This window comes from Rhopilema esculentum, chromosome 5 (genome assembly GCF_057945365.1).
Source record: "Rhopilema esculentum isolate cy_ngs chromosome 5, ASM5794536v1, whole genome shotgun sequence".
NCBI classification, from domain to species: domain Eukaryota; kingdom Metazoa; phylum Cnidaria; class Scyphozoa; order Rhizostomeae; family Rhizostomatidae; genus Rhopilema; species Rhopilema esculentum.
In genome coordinates this window covers 6,600,836-6,622,859 of record NC_142819.1, presented here as the reverse complement: position 1 = coordinate 6,622,859, position 22,024 = coordinate 6,600,836, and the positions used below count along the sequence as shown (strand labels likewise).

Here is a 22,024-nt window from a genome sequence, read left to right as displayed (position 1 = left end):
GCAGTGAGCGTATTTCATCCCGTCTTTCTCTCTTTTTTCCTTAAAGCGCCCGTGCTTTATGTCTAGCTTTGTTAGTGTCTGCATCAACGAAGAATCATGAAATCTGTCCATTTTCAATTATCGTCATTTTGAAGTGACGGAAATCTCTTGACAAGCTAAAAATTCCTCCAATCCCTTATGCTGCTTATCTAAGGTCCTTAGTAGAAGGGGATCTTGATAGTTGGGGGGGGGGGGGGTCAGAAATTTTTCAAAAAATAAATAAGCGGGGGGGGGGTCCTAGTAAGTGGGGGGGTTAGAAATGAGAAAAACCTGAAAAATCACATGATGATTCTTTTTTGGGGTTAAAGGAGATTTTCTTCTGAAGACAATCGATAGCAAAATGACAATTATCACCATGTAATAACGTATTTTTGTATTACTAAAATGAGCAGGCTAATTATCATTGTGTACATCAGTCAGGCCTATGTAAATCTTTTTAGGATGTCACTACTTTTCTATGTTAAAACTTTTGTACAATGCAACCTCTTCATTTAAGAGAAACTTTACAGAAATTTCACACCTGCAAGATCAAAGGACAAATGAAATAAGGGATATGAATGACTGCATATAAAAATTAATAAACGGAGGTCCAAAAATAAGCTCCGGGGGGGGGGGGGGGGTTTCAGAAAAAAATCAAAAAATTAATAAGCGTCCCCCCCTTCTATTAAGGACCTTAGAGTACTTTTGTCAGTTGCTTCAACATGTTTTTCATTGAGTATCTCAATTCTATGAACTGTAATTCCTACAGTTTGGTTGCGTGGTATCTACGTCTTTTGACGGCTCTTTGAAAGTTTGGACTCATAAGGGAGTGGAGATCACCACGCTACAAGCACATAGCGAACGGGCAAATGGGCTTTGCCTGTGGAAACAAGGGGTATGCAACAGTTTTTTCTGAATAGTGATTCATAATATTGTTTTCTTAACAATGACAGTAAATATCAAAACTATAGAAATCCATCGTAGAAACCTGAGCTGTTTCACATGCAGTATAGCTATGACTTCGTGTTGCAGTTGTTCAAAGTCATCACTCAAAGAATCAGATTCGATTTCTTATCTGTATCGAAATGAAATAGAATTTTATACCCGGAAAATTTGTATGTACAAAGAAGCTATATTTGTAAAATTTATCATAGCAAGAGTATTTTCTGAAAAAATATCTACGATCAACCCGCTAAAATCTTGTTATCATTGTTTTGCATTTAAAGTGTAGTGAAAGTTTTAAATCATATTTGATCTTTATGTAAACAGTCGAGGGTGAATTATACATTTGCTGCACCGGCACATTTTGATTTTCAGTTGATAATGATTTACGTTTGAGGTTTGAAAGATAGGCATCTAATGATACGTGGTACATTTTTGGAGTTGTCTCACTTTTTATCGTCCTGTTCAAGCTTTTTGTAGTTGATTGCTTAAACTGTGGCTCGCTCTGTTTCAGGATGAAAGTATTGACCACTGGGAGCTTGATGACACCAGTGAAATGTCGACAAACCAGCTGATCAAAAACAAGCAGCCAAAATTGGAACAGGTAGAAATCGTGACGACAAGTGACGATGGGACTGCAAAGAAATGGAAGCCGTTCGTGGTAAGTGATTCAAAAGAACGTTTACCCTTGTTGTTTAGTTTATTGATCTGTACCTGGGAGGTCCAGCTTTAGAGACCTGACTGTGGGCTGTTTTCATCTACAAGCATTGTTTAAAAACGCCTGTGAAAGACCATTTCGGAGCTACATCATCAAGATAAGACAAAGCAAATTTTAAGGAATAATTTGAAACAAAACAGTAGCTGCAATAAATATCACAAACCTCTTTTTGCCAAAATATTCTTTAAGAGAAGGGGCCTCTTTGGCAGCAAAAAAACTGTATCATCAGATTACGCCATGTTTGTTCGTAGACTTTCATCTTGTCTCGATTTCGTTACAGCCTCATTTCATTGAGAATCTGAATGGTCATACAGATGTAGTATCCAGTGTTGTTGTTAGCCCCAATGGGAATGATGTGTTCAGCGGTAGCTATGACAAGTCAATCAATTGCTGGGACCAGTCGATGGTAATTTTTTGTTAACGTTCAAAAAAGCCAATACACATTCTTCCATAGCTTGTTTTGATACTGATTTGAACAATTTAGATTTAACCTGCAAGAACATGCTTGTTCTTTGATCACAGATGGAAGTACCCAAATTCAAGATGAAATTTTGTTTGTCAACGAAGCTCGTATCTCAATTTGTTTTGTTAAAAAAAAGAAATCGCAGAAAGTTTTATGCAACTGAAATACTCTGATGTAACCATCCAACGTTTTGTAAATAGATGTAGTAAGCTGCCAAAACAGCTGTTTATTGTAACTTGTGGCTGTTTCTACAGACAACGCTCAAGTTTCATTTTCAGTCTGCAACACAGAAAACATGGCATAAAACAGAAATCAATTGCAATATTTTCCTAGGGCCTTCAACTATGTGCTTGAAATGTCTGTTGTCTCAAACTAGTAGATCTGGACAAGTTCCTGCAAGTCTCCTTTTGAATAATCATTTCTCTAGATGCTTCCATGAATTTTTTTTTGCCCTAAAAACCATTAAGATTTTTGTAAAGTATTGTTGATATCTTATCGTAATAACGCTCAAACCTGAATTAATCTATGGTCAGATTCACTGAGTTTTATAAATGCTGCGTTTGGATGTATTGTTTATTATAATTTCATTTTCTTATGATCTAAGAAGTGTAGTTTTTTTTAAATGTCATAATTTTTCCATAGTTCGAAGCTAGAGATCGTACTCACTCAACTGAAGTCAAATGCATTAGAATATCCGAAAGTGGAAAGTATGCTGCATCATGTGGAAGGTAAATCGTTCATATGCATTTAAAATAAAGAAACTGCTTTTGTGCTTAGTTGTATTTTTCATCAGGATTGTAAACGCAAAACTTTTAAAAATGGTATTGTATGGTATGGTATGGTATGGTATGGTATGGTATGGTATGGTATGGTATGGTATGGTATGGTATGATATGGTATGGTATGGTATGGTATGGTATGGTATGGTATGGTATGGTATGGTATGGTATGGTATGGTATGGTATGATGGTATGGTATGGTATGATATGATATGGTATGGTATGGTATGGTATGGTATGGTATGGTATGGTATGGTATGGTATGGTATGGTATGGTATGGTATGGTATGGTATGGTATGGTACGGTATGGTATGATATGGTATGGTATGATGGTATGGTATGGTATGATGGTATGGTATGGTATGGTATGGTATGGTATGATGGTATGGTATTGTATGGTATGGTATGGTATTGTATGGTATGGTATGGTATGATATGGTATGGTATGGTATTGTATGGTATGGTATGGTATGGTATGGTATGGTATGGTATGGTATGGTATGGTATGGTATGGATTGGTATGGTATGGTATGGTATGGTATGGTGTGGTATAGTATGGTATAGTATCGTGTGGTATGGTATGTTATTTTATGGTATGGTATGGTATGTTATTTTATGGTATGATATGGTATTGAATGTATTCTACCATGTGTGGTATATTGATGTATCGTTATTCAATCTGATTCTTTGAGTGATGACTTTGAACAACTTCAACCGAACGTAAGAAGCCGCAGGTCTTTTGAAGTAATTTAAAATTTCCTCATCCAACAGGGATGGCTTTGTCGGTGTTTGGAGCCTCTCTCCCCACAGTCAGCTGTCAACTTTTCAGGCATGTATCTGTTTGTTTCTGATCGCTGATAAATTTTTTGATCATTGAATCTTACAGTTTTGACTACTATCTCCCTATATATATCTGTTTATTCCTCTGGACATAGTGCTGAACGACAAGCACCTTACCACTTTCTTGTTTGTCATGAATTCTGCTATTTGTCATAGGCGAGTACAAAGAGTGTTAATGCTGCGTGTTTCATTAGCGATGAGCGATTTGTCACAGGGGATGACCTTGCTTGCCTCTGTTTTTGGACCCTGAGTGGCCAGTTGGTCGACACGTATGTATTATGAATTCTTAACAAATTAGTACTGATTTTCCAATTAATTGATTTACCTATATACCTAGAATGGTACTGCAGGCTTTGCAGCTGATGTCCCTTATGTGTGCTTTTAACCATTTTGCCAGGAATGTTTTCTATATATCCACGCAATTATCTATTTCATTGGTCCAAAAAAGTACTGTCTAATCCTGAACTTACATTAAGCCGCTTTTTACCATCTTTGGCAGTTGCAATGACTATTTTAAGATTAATGGAATAAAGGAATAGATTTGCGAATATTTCTTCAAGAGAATTTCTATCTAGTGGATTCTCATACAACAATTTTGGTCATGTGCTAGTAATTGAATTGCTGCCTTTTTATTATTTCGTGTAAAAAATTTTAAACACTACAATTAAAGCCTTTCGGTAGAATAGTTGAAAAACTTCGTTTTAAAGACATATTTCAGTGGCGAATGTTTAAAGTAATTGAAAGTTTAATAAAGAGATTTTCTGTCCTTAGGATGGACATTTCATCTGATGGCCACTCGTACCCAATCACTTGTATCAATCGCCAGGGGAATTTACTTGCCATTGCTGCTTACAGCCTTTTTGTAGTTTGTTGGATGGATGACGATGATGCCAGGAAATGGGCGCGTACTTCTATAATGACAGACAATTTGTGAGTTTATCATTCTATGAACTGATTCATTTTGAAAAAATTGATCATTCGCAAGCAAAAAATTAACTCGACCCAGCAGAAATAACTAAGTTTCTTTTTTTCTGCATGTCGGCGTATTTTAAAAAACCATATTTAACTTATTCAATTTAAAAAGAACTTTTCTTGTAGTTTACAGCGTTGGCCTTTCTTGAAATGTAAACGTTCAAATTCAGCTTTTATGTCCGGCCTAAAAATTTTTCAAGACTCATCTAACATTACGTCATTACAGAGTTCGTGTTTAGAATTTTTTACTTTTGGGCGCGTTACCTGAAAACACACCATGATTGTTCGGGAGATGAATCATGCTCGTCTTCCAGACCTGCACTAGCCCCCGTTTTAGAGTCATTGCACATGCTCATTATCATTTGAAGCCCTGACGGGAAGTTCAAGAGGTGTGTGGTCATAGACAGAACAGCTGTGCAAATACGGTTATCCATGCGCATGTGCTATGACCCTGCAACACTGATTGGTTTAAGACAGTATTGTTTCGAAACAAAGGCCTGAGGGTTTCGTCTCCAGAAAAAAATGAATAAAAACTATGACGTCGTCATTTTAATATGCAAAATCAATCAAGTTTGAGTTCAAAACGTTTAGAACCTAGACCAAGTTGTAAATTGAGAATTGGATTTGTATTGTTCATTTCGCCATATCTCAACAAATTTGTAACAAATTTAGCTGATATTTCCCACTTAGGTTATGTGGTCCAAAATAAAAAACTCTAAGAAAACGTTGATGTAACTCTTCCATTGTAAAGAATTGTCGATACATTGTCAGGCCACGTGTTCTTGTTTTTTGACTCTAATAGTGACCCCGTTTTCTTGCCCCAGTTTTTGCTTTGACGGCTTGTGTTTGTTAAACCTTTCATTCTTCCATACCTTTTTTGTCTTTATCATAAGCTTTGCTTTTAATGGTCCTCTGTTGCCTTTACCTATGCATCAGTTCTCTGAATTTTTCTTTAGCATTATTAATCTTCCTTTCTGAATCAGGGGCGGACACTTGGTCAAATATTGGGGAAAGCAAGACGTCACATTTCCCCATTATTTTAGAACAAACGCCCATTGTCTTCCAAAATATTGGGGGGTGTGATCACCCCCTCACCCCCCAAGTGTCTGTCACTGTTACGAATCTTTCTTTTCCAGTACCTTTCGACACTAATCAAGATATTTTGCCGCAGAGTTATTTATCTAGTATATTTTTCTGAAAGATTTCTTGAAATATCTCAGGATACTTTTCCCAATACGAAAATCTTTCCAAAGAAACTCTGTATCTGTGTAGATTCTGACTCTTTTAGAACTATTTCTTAAAAAATGGATTTTCCCATCTTATCTTGAACAACTTTAAGTGGTAATTTGCTAAAATTCTAGTTTTCTAATCTCCACATTGTTTTCTTTGAAGCATTTCCAATGCGCTGAATGAGCCTTGGATAATGGATTTAGAAGTTATGAAAGGTGGAAAGACAGTTTTGGCAGCCATCACAGATGACCATATCTGCAGTCTAAACATTTTCGAAAAGGTTTGTTAATTATTTAAAGCTATAATAATTGTCATCTGTCAATTAATTACCTATTTTTTTGTTTTCTTATCACCTGTGTTGACTATCTTTTCTTTCAGCTACAATCCCGGACAAAATTGGAGACAAAATGCAATTTTCGCAGTTTTCCAATTTACGTTGCTCTTGTATATTCGAAATCTCCTTTTCAGCCCGAATCAATGTTGTTTTTCTCTTTCTTCGTTGTTTTCTATAATTCTAATATTCTAATAATATGTAGAGAAACGTGATTGCTTCATAAGCTGTTGCTATATTTCTGGTAAATCATATATTTTGCATGATATTTCTAACGATTTATCATAACATCGTTTTGTATCAATCACATTTAAATTTGTTGGCTGTTGGATTGCGTTAATTGAAAGGCTTTGATTTAATCCGATAGCATGGACTGGGGTTTTTTTCCTCTAAGACAGGACACTCCATTTGATTTAATCCATAACTTCTTTAAATGATGATGAGCCTTCGTCTTAGTGGGACAGATTACAATTCATTAGAACCCCTATTCACAAATAAAATTTCTTATTTTCCAGAAAAGAAAAGATTCGGCTTGGAAATCTCTCATAGAGGTAGCCTAATTCTCTTAAAGATGCTTTTATGTATTTTAAACTACACAAAACGCTAAAGATTTTATTTATATTGTTTCGCCTATTCTGGACTTTTTCCATTAAATGCAGTATTTCTAATGGTAAAAACTGCTGGCTAGGAGAGTAAGGTCGATTGCCGTTGCTCAGATTTGCAGACGGTTTCAAAACTAAAACTTTTAATTCTATCCTTGCTCACTTTCTAATGTTTTGCTAACTTTAACGTTAGACTGTATTCAAAAGCAAATTTTCTAGGAAAGAAGCATTATCAGTGTAAAGTGGAATTGGGTATATTTGAACTTCAAAGAGGAAATGTATTTTGTGGCAGCCAATGTAACTCTAACTCATTTGTAACTAAGGATGATTATGAATAAAGGGGAGAATGAGACTAGCCAAAAAACATCAAAATTCGTTTGCACTTGCAGATAGCATCGACACTTATTATTTTAAGAACTATCATAGTTGCTTTCAACCCAAATAGCCCAAACAACATAGTATCTTTAGCTATCTATTCAAAGCTCTTTCATAATTACGTCATTTTGCTTCAGGTCTCGCTAGATTCAATCAACAGAGCAGAATCATCCATTCGCTATTCACCTGAAGGTGAACGTCTAGACCTGGAGAAAGATGACAAGATAACCATCTACGCAGCTAGACTGTTTGATTGTTCTGGCAAAGGATGCAAATTATTTGCAACTTCAGAAGGATGTATAGGATTTGTCATTAATCCCGATCTAGAGGAGCCAGTTCTAAAGGTATGGTTCTAAAGGAGCCAGGAGCCAAATCTTTTGCTCACCCATGTGACCTTTTTATAAATTTAAAACTATACACAGTTATGGCTACAATCAATGCGAATTTGGATGTTAGTGTATTTTCTTCATTCAGTACTTTCTTTAGATTTGTATGTCATTTTTTTCTAGGTTAGTAGTTTTATTCCTTTGAAGATTGCAAGGAAGATCGTTTAGAGAAAGTTAGGTTTTTGTCTATTGACATGTAAAGGAGAACATTATTTTTGGACTCAGGGCAAAAAATGTTCCCAAAAGCATGCAAAGCAACATAATTATTTTTTGTCATAAACCACTTGCCTATGAGAACTTAATAGTCCCAATCCATTAGACTGTCGGATGAAAATTCATAATTTCTTTCGCTTATTGGTTCATAACTGTTACTCTTAACTAGGCGTTCAATTTTTTCTGAGATGTCGATATAAAGAGGAAAATTGCGATTGACATTCCTGAAAATGATTAGGACTTCCTTTTCTAGGTACATGAGAGTGCAGTCACGGGTATAGCAATTGTTGACAAATTGTTAATAACTGCATCTTCGGATACCACTATCAAGATATGGGATTTGACTGCTTTGCACGAAATCATAGCCGCAAGTAGTGACGTCACAAGCCCGGCATTCAATCAAAGACTGGTGGAGTTTGTAGAGGCGGGCGGAGTAAAACAGGTACGTTTGACGAAATGTATCCGACCGGAGCCTGTGCTGTGACTATATGAAAAGCTGATTTATTAAGAAAAGCTCACAGTAAACGAGGTCTACGTTTGATAAATTGACGCGAATTCATGACTTTTTGCAAATCATTCGAAAGTCACCTGTTAATGTGACTTCAGCGACCATTTTGCAAACACGACCTTATGCTCAGTAGCCAAGCTTTGCGCATGCTCAGAAATAGGAGCATGACCAGAGCAAATCGATCGGAAAGCCACCGTTACGCTGATTTTTATTCGCTAAATCGTGTGTATTACAATAAAAAAATAATGCCTATTCACTGCCAAGTAATATACTGCAAACTTTGATTTTCGATTTTATTTTTCAGATTGGCTTGTTTTTCTGTCGAGGGCCCATCACGACTCTAGATGCAAAATCAGTTAACGGAGATTGCATCATATTTGCTGGAGACAAGACTGGGAATGTAGAAATGCTGAAATTTTTAAGATAACTACTTTGAAATGTTCATTCCAAAATTACTGATGACAGACTTGGAAACATTAGGAAATAATGTACATTTATGTCACTGCACGTCTTATTAATTTGAATCGTTTGCATAGATTAAACATAATTTATTAACATTGATTTAGGATATGGGCAATAGTATATTATATCGATACTCTAAATTTGCACATTGTTTTGGTCCTAGGGTTAGGATTCGATTGGACAGATTAAACTTGGCATTGTTTCCATAACATAACCAGTAAAGGGGCAATGTATACGACAAAACCCGTTATGTACCAAAGTCTGGTCTGCTCAGATTCTTGCAAAATGGGTTCCATTTGATGTGTAATATGAAGGCTCGTAACATAAAGGAATAAAGCAATTTCAAATTATGTGCTTTTCGTAAAACTAGGTTCATACGCTGGAAGTTTCTGTGATCCAAAATCAAGCAGTTTGTTTAGATTTTTTTTAAATATATCTATAACCCAATAGATTATAATCTATCTATAACCCTCCAGAGTAATAATTTGAAAATTCTATCGGCCTATATACCCTAGATAAACTTTTATAATAATTAGGTTTTATAATCAACAACAGAAATTTGAATTTAACCAGACATATAATGAATCCATTTTTTATTAAAAAATCTTTTGAATTACACTTTGGTTTTTATTTTTATTTTGTGTTTAATTGCACCTGTAGAGCCAAAGACGGAAGTATGAAGAACCTAAATTAGTTTCGATCTTTTGAAAAATCTTGTTTATTCCATTATCCGAGTCAAGAAAACTGGTTTTTGGTACTGGAAAATAGCAGTGGTGAGTTACTTATGTTACCTCTGCTCAAATCGAGTGGATTTCATGTAAGGAACCAATTGGTGGATTCTCATATTTTGCTTCCGTGTCTAAAATTTCAACAAAGTTCATGCTTATCTCACCATTAGAAAAACGAGAAATTTGTATCTTCTAATAATTTAATTGCTTTCTACAAGTAATAGAGACAATTCTTTTTAAGAATATATAAAATTTTATTGCAGCATTTGAACAAATTAAAATCCATACTAAAGTTTATTTACAAAATAACCCTATAAAACACTTCTGAAAATTATTTTGATAAACTCGAAGCTGCTACGCACACACTTCGGCATTGGGCTTATTATGACCTTCTTGCGTCGCGACGTCTGTTTTCTGGTTAACATACTGTATCGACGTTTCCTCAACATGATTGTAAATAGCTTGTGTTTCTTGGTTGTGCTGGCTAGGTGATGAGGTTTCCGTAGCTGCATCACGTTCACGGTATGCAGGCAGTCTGGGGATCTCATATGCAGGAAGTTTAGGCGAATTTTTGTCTTGGTAGGAATGTTGTAGTCTTTCATGCAGTACTCTGTCCATTGAAAGCACAAACAAGCATACAAATAGGACGAACACTGTGAGCAAAAGAACTAAAAGTGTACCTCTGATAAAACTAAAGGTATTGTCGTTTCCATGATTTGTCAAAGAGAAGCCTTCAACTTGCCCATCACTGCACTCAGCCTCATCAATTGCGTCTTCACAGTCTGCAATACCGTCACATTTCCATTCGCAATCAATAAAGTGTCCATTAGAGCACCTGAAGAATCGCCTTTCTCCGATGTAAATGCAATCTTCAGTCGATGTATCAAGATTAATTTGTGCCTGATAGACAGCTTGAAAAGATATCCCATTGGATCTGTAGTTGTCTCTAACAGTTCTGCGAACAATCCTTAGTCCGTTTGTCTCCGTTGCAAGTTCCATTGGCGGAAACATACCGTTGGCTGAAGACCATAGCAGACGAGTTTCGTTAATGTTGAGACCATCGTATATGGCCAATTCTTGCGATTGGCCTGGGATCGAAGGCCCGTTTGCATACTTGAGAAAACGCAATGATATTGAATGGATAGGAGGGACCTCGACTTCCCACTGGCAATTCTGGGTAGATGTTTGGAACGTGGCATAATGCAGAGGCACTGAGATGCTGCCAAACAGCCCGCTCATTTTGCTGCTGCATCGATCAACAAACTCGTAGTTCATTACAATTCTTGGAATCTGGGGCGTCAAATCCGAAGTGAAACTTGGTTGCTTCGTAAAATCGATTGTAATAGCATTTTGTGAGGACACTATGCTTCCAGCTGGCGGATTTTCGTCGCAGAAATCTCCCAGTATCTGCTGATCATCATTATCACCTTCCATGATAGCAAGGTTCTGGAAAATGCAAGAACCTGGAGGCAGAGAAAACTGGGAAAATGATAATTTAATAATTTTGCTAGATCCTGTATTCAGTTTCCAACTGCAGTTTTGGAAGGACGAAGAAAGGTGCAGAGACAAGGGAACCACGATTTGACCCTGCGGCTCTGTTAGCAGCCCGCCACAGTGCGTGTCTTCAAAGAAAGCATCAAATACGACATAATCTCTCTTTGCAGCGAATAACTCAACCTTTAATCTGTTGTACTGTGAAAATATAACACTTCCTGGTTTTAGTTCAAAAAATGTTATGTTGCTTAATTCAGCTGTGGAGTGTCCGTTTAGATATTCCGTTATTACAAGGCTGTCGTTTACATCCAGGCTTATTTCCTTCAAGACCACCGCAATCTTATGGCCAGGTGCCATTTCTATCGTCCATTTGCAGTGTATATAGTTCTCGATTGTCTTGTTGTGTTGCTGTGATGGCGGTAAAGTCATAACGCCGCTCCTTTCTTGTGTGAACTTGTAACCACAATTTTCATGTGCGAAAGCAAAATTCGAAGCATGTGCGAAAGCAAAAATCGCGAGAAGTGCCCGCAAAAGCATTATCGGCTTCGATGTTTTTGGTGACACACGGCTTCAATCGCGAATCGCTTCCTTAAATGTCAACTCCACATTTACTTTGTCCTAGCAATAGATTACAGGATTTCTCGCACAAGCCTTACCTTAATGCTGCGACTTAACATTACATCATGCAACGCAGCGAAGCGTGCAAAAATCACTCGAGTGAATGGCTGCGCAGTGGTCACGCATTACCATGCCATGTTTATTCAAGCCCGAGGCTAGATAAAGCTTTCTGCGGGCTAAAGCCAAAGACTGTAACATGTGTAGTATATAAACCAAACTATAGTATTTTTCCCATCTTGGTCCCCTCCTTACCTCGGACCTGTGCTTATTTTCCTTATGAGTAAATTTATAACGAGTTTATAGGAATAACATAATACCAGTAGCAAAATCGATAATTCAAAACAGATTTTTTACAGTTTCATCGCTTGATTTTGGTATCTCTTGTAGCTTTGTTAGACTCCAAATTGAGTTCAGTGATGACTGGAAACCGCGATCTGCCTTTTCTGCTGTTTGGACCCAAGTAAAATTATCCAAAGAGTAACAGTAATTTATGTCTATATTGGAGCTGGTCAAACTCAAAATGGCTAATATTAAGATTTCAAGTTGAAGGGTAAACCTTGCTAAAAGAGGACAAATTACTGAGGAAAGCTGAACATTTCTGGCATAATGTCATTTTTTATTGAAAATAGCAAACTAACAATAATTTCTGCCGGCTTTTGCGTTCTTTATCCCAAACCAAACGCCGAAACAAACAATGGTAAACTGAGCAGTCCGGCTCATTGGTTTACTGGTAGGTACCGGTAGCCACGGTGGACATTATGACGACCCGGAGATAAAGCTGCCCTTCGCAGAAGACGAAAAAAGATTTTCAAAAGCGCTTTTCCTGGGGAAAAAGGCGTCTTTTAAGCACACTGTTGCTGCATTCATATAACTTTTGCCCTTAAAGAACTCCCTATTAAGTTCGTCATTATATGGTTGGTCTTTGATGCAAATAATATGCTTGTTGAATAAGTCAGTCAGGCATGCGGAGCTCCAAGCCCCAGCATCCCCTTTGCAGGTGAATTACATTGTGAAATGGTGCTATAATTGTATGAAATATAGTATAATATATGTTTAAATGAACTTAAGTATAATGCAAGAAGACATCAACCTTTACTTGAATCACAATTTAACTCAGATTCATTTTTGCACGCTTGCCATCCAACAACTTTAGAATCGTTGGCCATCGCACAAAATAGTGTAACCTGATGAATTTAAATTTAACCGAGTAATTTGGGAGAATTTTCCAATGCGAGGATGGAATATGGGTAGAAAACCCAGGGTGGTTACTAGATTTTGTAATCAAGAGGGGGAGGGGGGAGGGGGGTTCCAAGTCTCATTTGCCGACAATGTTTGTTTACTGTTCTTAATTTGCCGACAGGCTCAAAAATTTGCCGACGAGACACCCCTAAGTGATAAAAAGCTCCTCGTTTTTTAAGGGAATTTTTACCAAGAGGCTCACCTGGGCGCAATAAAGTTTCCGGCGAAATGTTTAAGCGTTTAAGCAAAGGGGTTATTCATATTTATTTTAAACCGATATCGATGGTGCTAAACTGACTTGTTTATGATTAGTTTGATTAATTATTGTTTCATTGCCATTTTTCTTATCGCTTTCTGTTCTTCTGTTGCTATTTTTTATTTTTCAGTTTTTGCTGGTATTTTATTCCTTGAGTTTTGTTGAATCTCAGTCTGCCTTGTTTCCTATATTGTTTTTATTTTTTGGGGGACAAATCTCAGCCTAATGTTTCTTATATGACGACGTTGTTCTTATAAAAATAGCGTGTAAAACACCAAAGGAAATTTTTATTCTTATCATCAACATAATTTTGCAGTTTCTGTTTCTTTTTACTGTTTTCTACTACTATAGGCTTACCTTCAAAACATCGCGTTATTTTCAAAATAACTATAGGTTTGCAATACAGCTGTTAACAATGTTAAGTAACTTGAAGTTAATCAAAACCAATTGAGGTCTCTATACGCAAGCAATATTTTCCAAACTCTTCTATTTCAGTTGAATGGTCAAACCGCAAATACTGAAATATCTAAAAATAAAAATAATCTTTCAATTCTACACAGGTTAATTTGTTTAGTAAATTAAACTACTTGCATTAATCAAAGATCTGTATTTTACATGATAAAAGTGAGTATTTACAAGAGTATGATTTTTAAAATTCACAAAAATAAAAGTTAAAAAATGACAAGAACAAAATTTAAAAGATTCACAAGAATGAAAGTTAAAAATTAACAAGAAAAAAATACAAATGATCACAAGAATAAAAACGATAATTTATATACGGTTAAAAGTTCTGGTTTGTTTCCTTAAATATTTGGTGCCGTAAGATTTGAAGATTCGGTACCACGAAACTACGATATGTGTTATAGTTTACAAATTGGAAAACACTGAAGTACAAACTCTAATCTATTGTAAAAGGTCATTTTATTATTTATCAATTAACAAATTTTCCACATATAGAGTAAGAATAGTCCAAAGCCAAAACAAAGAAATCTCTCTTTAGGGCGACGCATATCAAAAACAGACTATAGTCACTCATAGACAACACCGTCAATCTGATTAAAATGGGCAATGTGAATAAAAAGTAAACCATACTTTCTCCAGTCAAAATATTATTCGCAACGTGTTCATATTGTGGATGTAAATATAACGATTTAAAAAATGCATAAAAAATAGACAGAGAAAAAACCAAGTTCATCGCACATTTTGCCAGTATTATCATCAATAAAAATCACCAGATTGAAGTTGCTTATCCACCCCTGTTTCCGTTTTGCCGATCCCATATTGAAGCTGTTGTCCTCAAACTTTCTGACCGAAGATAGAACCTTCCAAATGCCTATTGCGGTCAGTGGCGTCGCCAGCTCGAAAAAAACTGGAGTGGACAAAAACAAATTTTACTCGGCCACGCCCTTTAGACTCTTGGAAAATCCTTTTTTAGTGTTTCTTTATCTGGCTTTGAATAAATCCGCTTGCCTATTGATAATGTTACCAATGGAGTCCTAAGGTGAAAACGAACTCCTTTTGTCTACACAGTAGCGGTTTTTTCGTGCTTATGTAGATAGATTCCAAAACTGCTAGGTGGAACGACGATCGGGTTTTACCTGGTAATTTTTTTATCTATTTTGAAATATCTGGACAAGGAACTTTCTCAAGCAGCATTTTTCGTAACGGTGGCTTTTTTGCCAGTGCGAAAATCGAAATGAATCTGATCAACCCAACCCCATTCCCCCCCAAAGGTTTCTCAACGGGCTTCAAAAAAATCAGAGAATCGGCTTCTGAGATGGGGTTGACATGTTGACCCCAGTCCACCCCGTGGCAACACCACTGATTGTGGTCAGAAGCCTAGAATTCTAAAAATGTACATCGTAAATCCTCGAATTAGCCCCCTGGGGACTTATAAAATTATTGTAGTCATTAAGAAGACATTATTAAAAGACCTCGTTTATTTTAGGAGAAATTTCTTTATGAGCATTAATTCAATTGTTACCAATGTTATGGATTTTTCTGGTAATTCAATAAAACGCCAAAGGCAACCTCAGATGGCAAAAATCATCGAATTGAGGGGTCCAACTCGAGAACTTGCGGTAGCAGTTGGGGCTCATTCGAGGGGGATCTTTTTTAGGGCAGGAGGCAATTCGAGGATTATAGAAACTTGGATGTGAGGCCATTTCAAAAGAGGCTCTGCATAGAGTTTCATACCAAACACTACCAAACTGTCATGGCGGACAAGTATGTGCTTCTGGCATTCTTCGTGGCCTTACTAACGTGTAAAAGTTTTGCTGACAATGAGGAGGTTGCTGGAGCTAAGAATGAAATAAATGATGCTGCAAAAGACTTTGAAAAACGATTTTCAGGTTCGTTATTAACTCATTTTTTCCTTCTGCTGCTCACTTCCCGAATCAATTTCCATGTCTCTGTCTGTGTGTGGTGCCAAGATGTCCTTCTTTTAGTTCCAACTGTTCCTTCATTTCTCTTCATTTTAGCCAAAAATCGGTTATAGATTTGGAATCTTCATTTTTAAATTAGTCCGTTACCGAAATGGTGTTTGGACGGTCCAAGGCTGCGAATTAAATTACGCCGTTTCCAAAATTTAGCTTTACATCAACTGCTATCCACCGGACATCGCTGCTGCAATGGAAAAAATCACTTTTAAAATAGTTTAGTGGAAAGTTAGATGAAAATCGATGACGTACGTCCGAATCCAAAAGACTCCATGAATATATACAAAAGGGTTTCCGACTTATTCAATATCGTTGAAAGAAAATTTTTAGTGATTCTAGCATTGATTAATGTTAAATGATCGTGTAGACGAAAAGTCACGTGGGTCGTTAGATGTCGATCTTGAGCAGATTTGGTTATCACAAGAATAAGACATATGCAGCTTATAAGCATTAATATAATATTGCTTAAAACCCCCAAAAACAGAGCAGGGGTGAGAGCTACCCTATAAAGATCAAGAACTTAAGTGACCATTAATACTGAGCCAGATAGATTTTAAGCATGTAGGCGCTGATATGGCTCTAGAACCCAGGTGGCAAAGCCCCTAGCTTTACAAGGAATGGATTGAGCAGGGGGAATGCCATAAGAAATATTCAAAGGGTATGATTCCAGCTGCTTAATATATTATTCCTAACCACCAGGTACAAGTAGCCTCTTCTTCCAACTGTCCTTTACATGGTGAAAACTCTTTTTACTTGAATTGGGGACAAGATGTGTCTCAATTTCAGCAGGAAAATATAAATTTTTTTCTACTTCAGCTGCCCTTGGCTTCTAGTTGGCTTATTTTAACTAACAAATTGTTGAAAATTTTTATTACATGTCTGTGACTAATAAGATGATATTTTAGTTTTGGTGCAAAGTTGAATTTTTGTTTCCACATAATAAAAGCTTTGGATATTTATTCATTAATTGTAACAGTTTTAAATAGCAACTTAATTTGACAATTAAACCCATAACCATGATTATTGTCATATAATTTCTCAGTTCCGCAGTATGACTTATTCCTTATACATCACAAAGTCATTGCTCTTTTATTCTGTTAGATGAAATACAAAAGAAAAAGGAGCAGCTAGAATCATTCATAAATGAAACAAGTTTTCTTGATGGATTGAATCTGACACTAGGTCAAGAAGAAACGGATACACAGTTCAATGAAACTGAACAGACGGAGGAAGCAACTAAAGAAAAAGCACGGTGGAACTGTAATTTGATGTCCCTGTTTTCTTCTCAGGAGGAACAAAAAGTTGTTTTAGTAAAGAATGACACACAGCTATCAGATGTCATTGCAAAGTCAAATGAAAGTCAAAGTTGCTTTTTGTTGTATTTTTATGTTGGTTGGTGTGAGTTTTGTGCAGATTTTGCTGCAGAGATAAATACTGTTGGAAGAGTTTACTTTGGTTTACCTGTATTGGCAGTTGAATCATATTATTTGTCAAGGTATTTCTTTCTTCTATTATTTGTATATGTATGTTATGTTATTGTTCCTTAGTCTCAGCGATAATCTTAAAAGGATGAAAGGGTCTTAGCAAAAGCCTCAACAGACAGAAAATTACTAATTGGAAGATTATTTAAATTGACAGGAGAAAAAGTACAACATTTTAATCTAAGTCAGCTCTCAGCAATATGGACCTAAATGCAGAGCGTGGATGAAGCACTAAAATTTGGCTTGTTTATCTTGAACTTGTTATCTTTTATGGTTGCTGCAAAAATGAGCAAAGCTTACTATTCAAACCTGCACACTTCTTGATCATTCAGTTAGCCAGGCATTCAATACTTTACTTTTTCCACACCTCATATTTCCTTACCAAGGATTCTTCCTCTGTGTTTGTAAAAGCATTTCTATCCAGAAAATTTCTAAAAAAGTCTAGAATTAAGTCTACCCCATACCCTCTATAAATTGATGCATAGCCCCTTGGGAAAAATCATGGCTGCCATTTAAATCCTGCTTGTGGTGGACCTTAAGGGAAGAATCTCCATAGGTTTTACACAGGCCTTTCCTGGAGATGCCGGCTATAGCCCCCACTCGTGCAAAATAGATTTGCGGGGGCTTTTTTCTGCCCGTGCAGTTCTTCAAACCATTATTCTCATTTTATCTACACAGTTTAGCTCCCCAATGTTTGTTCTACTCACCGCTAAATATCAGGGTGTTAGTGAATAAAGAGAAAGAGGTCTTAAAGGCAATCTGCCTCGTTGTGGACTAATTAACAAGAACAATATCTGGAACAATAGCCTAAACACAATTCCAGTGCTCCGCCATATTTTTTACAATGTGATAAATTAAAGGGTGTTATGGTCTCTCCTTGCATAAAGACTTTTTGCGTTGAGCATGAATTGAATAGCGATTCATTGGAATTGTGTGCATTTTGAACCCCCTTTTGTTGTTTGGACAATAGAATTTAAGGTGAAAATCAAGGTAAATAGTATTTAAAGAATTATCATTGTAATGTATTTTTGCCTTTGTAAATACTCAAATATAAAAAAATTAACAACAGTTCTAAATAGCCCATGCAGCCAAACTTGCAAGGGCTTCTTATAGGTTGTGTTGTTTTTTTTTCTGGAGAGACCTGCACACAGTTTGGTAAAATGTGAGCTTACAAATATAGTTATTTTCAGATTTTGTTTTTATCTTGCAACAATGCAATTTTTGCTTTTTCTTTGTCAAGTCTGATACCTGGTTTGTAAAGCAATTACTGACAAAAACACAAGGCCACAAGTTACCTCAAACATTTTTTGAAGACCCACTCTGAACATATTTTTTTGAAAATCTGCAATAACCATAAAATGTTTGTTTTACAGTTATAAATTTAAAACTGAGAGATCCATTTAAGTTCTGGCTAAGTGGCTTTTGTGACTTTTTTTACATAATTTTTTTCTCAGTATTGCTGGCAAGTTTGGAGTAACTGGTGTTCCAACATTAATTCTTTTCTACAATGGTCGTCCAGTTGCTAAGTTCAACAGAACAAGATCGTTACAAGGATTAGAAGATTTCATCAGCCATACAACTGGTATGTCTTAGCAAAATTTCCCATTTATATTTCTCTACTGAACAAGCTACTTTTCATGTATTGAAAATGGTACGTTTATGTCAGACAATTTGCTTGTGTTTATGGCTTTATATGTGGGTGAATTCACTACCAGGAGAAAAGTAAGATTTACTCCCAATCTGATTGATGTACATCAAGCAGAGCTTTTTGGTTTCTGGTTTGGGAGGTCTGGTCTTAGTCCATAGAGCATTGGTTGATACTATGACAGAAAATGATTTTCAGATTTGTGAAAAGAAATAAAAATATTTTGCAAACAAGGCAATTTGGCTTTAAGCAGCCAAATGAAATCTAATAATAAATGTTTACGAATAGCATTATAACAATGATTCTAACAAACCTACCTCAGCCAACTAAAGTCCCAGTACAAGAGAAGTTGTACCTATGCCTGCGCAATTTTAATCATACAAACAATTTTTAGGGTTTTTTTAGAACATGCGCCTCAATGTACAGACTAGGCATCATGTTGACTTGTGCCAAGTCAAGTCTCATTATGGTATAAATGAGAGCTTTCGGGCATCACTGTAAACTTTTTAGTAATGAGTAAAAAGAAGCATTGGATGTGCATTCACTTTTTATCGTTCTGCCATTTAAATGTGTAACCTTGGAACATTCCCATAGAAACATCTGATCCACTGTCTATCTGTTTAGATCTCAGTGAAGTACATCGTGTATGCACTGTTTAGGATGCATGACCCAGCCCCTTTCAAAAGGCTGCATAATGTTCGTCAAAAAAGTTTTCCAAATCTCTTTCACATCAAAATTTCCATCTCATCAGGCTAAGAATTTTTCCAATTTCCTTTCACATCAAAATTTCCATCTCATCAGGCTAAGAATGTTTCCAATTTCCTTTCACATCAAAATTTCCATCTCATCAGGCTAAGAATGTTTCCAATTTCCTTTCACATCAAAATTTCCATCTCATCAGGCTAAGAATGTTTCCAAATTCCTTTCACATCAAAATTTCTATTTCATCAGGCTAAGAATGTTTCCAATTTCCTTTCACATCAAAATTTCCATTTCATCAGGCTAAGAATGTTTCCAATTTCCTTTCACATCGAAATTTCCATTTCATCAGGCTAAGAATGTTTCCAATTTCCTTTCACATCAAAATTTCCATCTCATCAGGCTAAGGATATTTCAAATTCCTTTCACATCAAAATTTCTATTTCATCAGGCTAAGAATGTTTCCAATTTCCTTTCACATCAAAATTTCCATTTCATCAGGCTAAGAATGTTTCCAATTTCCTTTCACATCAAAATTTTCATTTCATCAGGCTAAGAATGTTTCCAATTTCCTTTCACATCAAAATTTCCATCTCATCAGGCTAAGGATATTTCAAATTCCTTTTTCAAATTTTCATCTTTTCAGGCTAAGAATGTTTCTAATTTCTTTTCACATTGATATTTATTGTATATAGGAGCAAGTAAAAATATTAGTATTTGGGTAAATAATTATTGCTGCAAGCATTTTAAGTATTCTCATTATTTTCATTTCTAGGTTTATCTTCAAATATATCCATGCGTACTGATGACAAAGACTTTGAAGGGCCTCTTCCCACTAAATTAGATGAGCAAGGTGACATTTATCTTACCTTGTCATTCATTTCAATTGTTGTAATTGCTATTACCAGTTGGTGTTTAACTGAACAAGCCCAGTCCATAATCAAAATGCTTTGTAATAGGTTCAAGTGTTGGGCTTTACATGAGAAAACTGACTAATTTAATCCTGTAATGCTAATAGTAGATGCAGTTATTTATTAAGAAATTGAAAAGTGTATAAATATACCTTTAAAACATGGCTGTTCATAAAATTTCATGGTTATGTTGTAAGTTTAGTGATGGTAACAAAGGTTCACCAAGATTTGTTACATAATTATATGCCTGATGTGCATTTAGATACATTTTCAATCACTTTTTCACTTATCAAACAATATACAATGATACATTTGATAATTTTTTTTAAAAAAGTGAAAGTCATGAGCCACCGTGGCTTCTTTTTCTTTTCTGTCCAATGTTTCAGTTTTTACCCTCATTGCATTCTCCAATATAATTTTTTGCGTTAGACATCTTATTTAGAAAATTTTGATCATTATACCAATCAAAAATTTGATTTATTGAGACTGATGAAAATTTATAACTGGTAAACAATAATGCCATGAAAGATAACGATTCCTTTTGTTCAGTCAAGCATGATTTAAGAAACCATAATCCTTTCTACCCTTTTTGTTCTTTGTTAACAGCCCTAGCTCTAACAAGTTTTTAAGACCATACTAAGTAACTTGGCATTGGGTTATGCTCAAGAGCATTGAATCCAAGTGCTAGTTTTCAAAGCCATGTAATTGTATGGTTTGCTTAAATGTAAAATTTTAATTGTGACATGTAAATTTTTATATTATAAATATCTCCACTTTAAATCTTATTGCTATAATTTCTAAGTTTCGTGTATATGTTTAAATTCATTTTCTCGTTATTATGTAAGAACCAGCCACCTTCACCAGTTTTATTTGAACTTTTGTTTTGGCTACTTGTACCTGGTGGTTAGGCATAATATATAAAGCAGCTGGAATCATACCCTTCGAATATTTTTTATGGCATCCCCCCCTGTTCAATCCATTTCTTGTAAAGCTAGGGGCTTTGCCACCTGGGTTCTAGAGCCATATCAGCGTCTACATGCTTAGAATCAATCTGGCTCAGTATTAATGGTCACTTAAGTTCTTGATCTTTATAGGGTAGCTCTCTCCACTGCTCTGTTTCTTTGGGGTTTTAAGCAATATTATATTAATGCTTAAAGACGCATATGTCTTCTTCTTGTGATAACCGAATCTGCTCAAGATCGACTTTTCGTCTACGTGATTAACATTAATCATGCTAGGATCACTAAAAAATTTCTTTCAACGATATTGAATAAGTAGGAGATCATTTTATAGATATTCTTAGAGTCATCTTTATTAATCAAATTCCTCGAATTAAGTGTACTATGCATTCCACACACTATGCTAGAAAGAATAGCTTTACTAACCAGAGGCACTGTAAAGACTCACTAGAGTGTTAAAAATATATGTGTAAGGTTTACAATATATGTATATAAGGGACACTGTGACCTTCTTGTAGCCTTTGGGTACAGAGCTGCTGTTTGTTACTGGGGAGGAGGTGTCAGTTGACTTAAGGTCTCATCTATAGAGCTTTAGTCCGGTGAAAATATTCATTGGTATCATTTCGCTGTTAGGAAGTGTCTGTTGATTATAGTTTCAGATGAAGAGGTACTAGGTGAATACTTTCAAAGGGTTTAACTCGCCTAGTCTGCTTTGA

At 35.8% G+C, this 22,024-nt stretch overlaps 3 protein-coding genes across 3 annotated transcripts in view; 2 read left to right on the top strand and 1 right to left on the bottom strand.

Moving 5' to 3' along the window:
- LOC135689889 (telomerase protein component 1) overlaps positions 1-9,530 on the top strand; it is a 41,118-nt gene extending 31,588 nt beyond the window's left edge. The window contains exons 45-56 of the mRNA XM_089108528.1: positions 788-913; positions 1,475-1,621; positions 1,959-2,084; positions 2,784-2,869; positions 3,693-3,750; positions 3,918-4,030; positions 4,533-4,691; positions 6,126-6,243; positions 6,810-6,845; positions 7,409-7,615; positions 8,124-8,312; positions 8,683-9,530. Coding sequence (XP_088964654.1) covers positions 788-913; positions 1,475-1,621; positions 1,959-2,084; positions 2,784-2,869; positions 3,693-3,750; positions 3,918-4,030; positions 4,533-4,691; positions 6,126-6,243; positions 6,810-6,845; positions 7,409-7,615; positions 8,124-8,312; positions 8,683-8,805 — 1,488 coding nt within the window. The 3' untranslated portion in view covers positions 8,806-9,530. The remainder of the gene's footprint in view (positions 1-787; positions 914-1,474; positions 1,622-1,958; positions 2,085-2,783; positions 2,870-3,692; positions 3,751-3,917; positions 4,031-4,532; positions 4,692-6,125; positions 6,244-6,809; positions 6,846-7,408; positions 7,616-8,123; positions 8,313-8,682) is intronic.
- On the bottom strand, positions 9,292-12,453 carry LOC135689710 (protein tolkin). Its single transcript, XM_065207030.2, has one exon. The coding sequence runs from the start codon at positions 11,597-11,599 to the stop codon at positions 9,923-9,925; it is 1,677 nt and encodes a 558-aa protein (XP_065063102.1). The 5' UTR covers positions 11,600-12,453; the 3' UTR covers positions 9,292-9,922.
- A 2,840-nt stretch (positions 12,454-15,293) lies between these two features.
- Positions 15,294-21,286, top strand: LOC135689714 (uncharacterized). The gene is made up of 4 exons (XM_065207035.2): positions 15,294-15,526; positions 16,715-17,108; positions 18,549-18,676; positions 20,214-21,286. Exons 1-4 carry the CDS (start codon positions 15,391-15,393, stop codon positions 20,432-20,434), a joined length of 879 nt encoding a protein of 292 aa, XP_065063107.2. The 5' UTR covers positions 15,294-15,390; the 3' UTR covers positions 20,435-21,286.
- Positions 21,287-22,024: the final 738 nt, after the last annotated feature.

What these genes read in the sequence shown, in the direction of transcription:
- LOC135689714 (XM_065207035.2), top strand. Translation starts at nt 15,391, where the DNA reads ATGGCGGACAAGTATGTGCTTCTGGCATTCTTCGTGGCCTTACTAACG. An exon ending in GAATCATATTATTTGTCAAG is followed by an intron (nt 17,109 to 18,548) that starts GTATTTCTTTCT and finishes TTTTTTTCTCAG; the next exon opens with TATTGCTGGCAAGTTTGGAG. An exon ending in TTTCATCAGCCATACAACTG is followed by an intron (nt 18,677 to 20,213) that starts GTATGTCTTAGC and finishes TTTCATTTCTAG; the next exon opens with GTTTATCTTCAAATATATCC.
- LOC135689710 (XM_065207030.2), bottom strand. Translation starts at nt 11,599, where the DNA reads ATGCTTTTGCGGGCACTTCTCGCGATTTTTGCTTTCGCACATGCTTCG.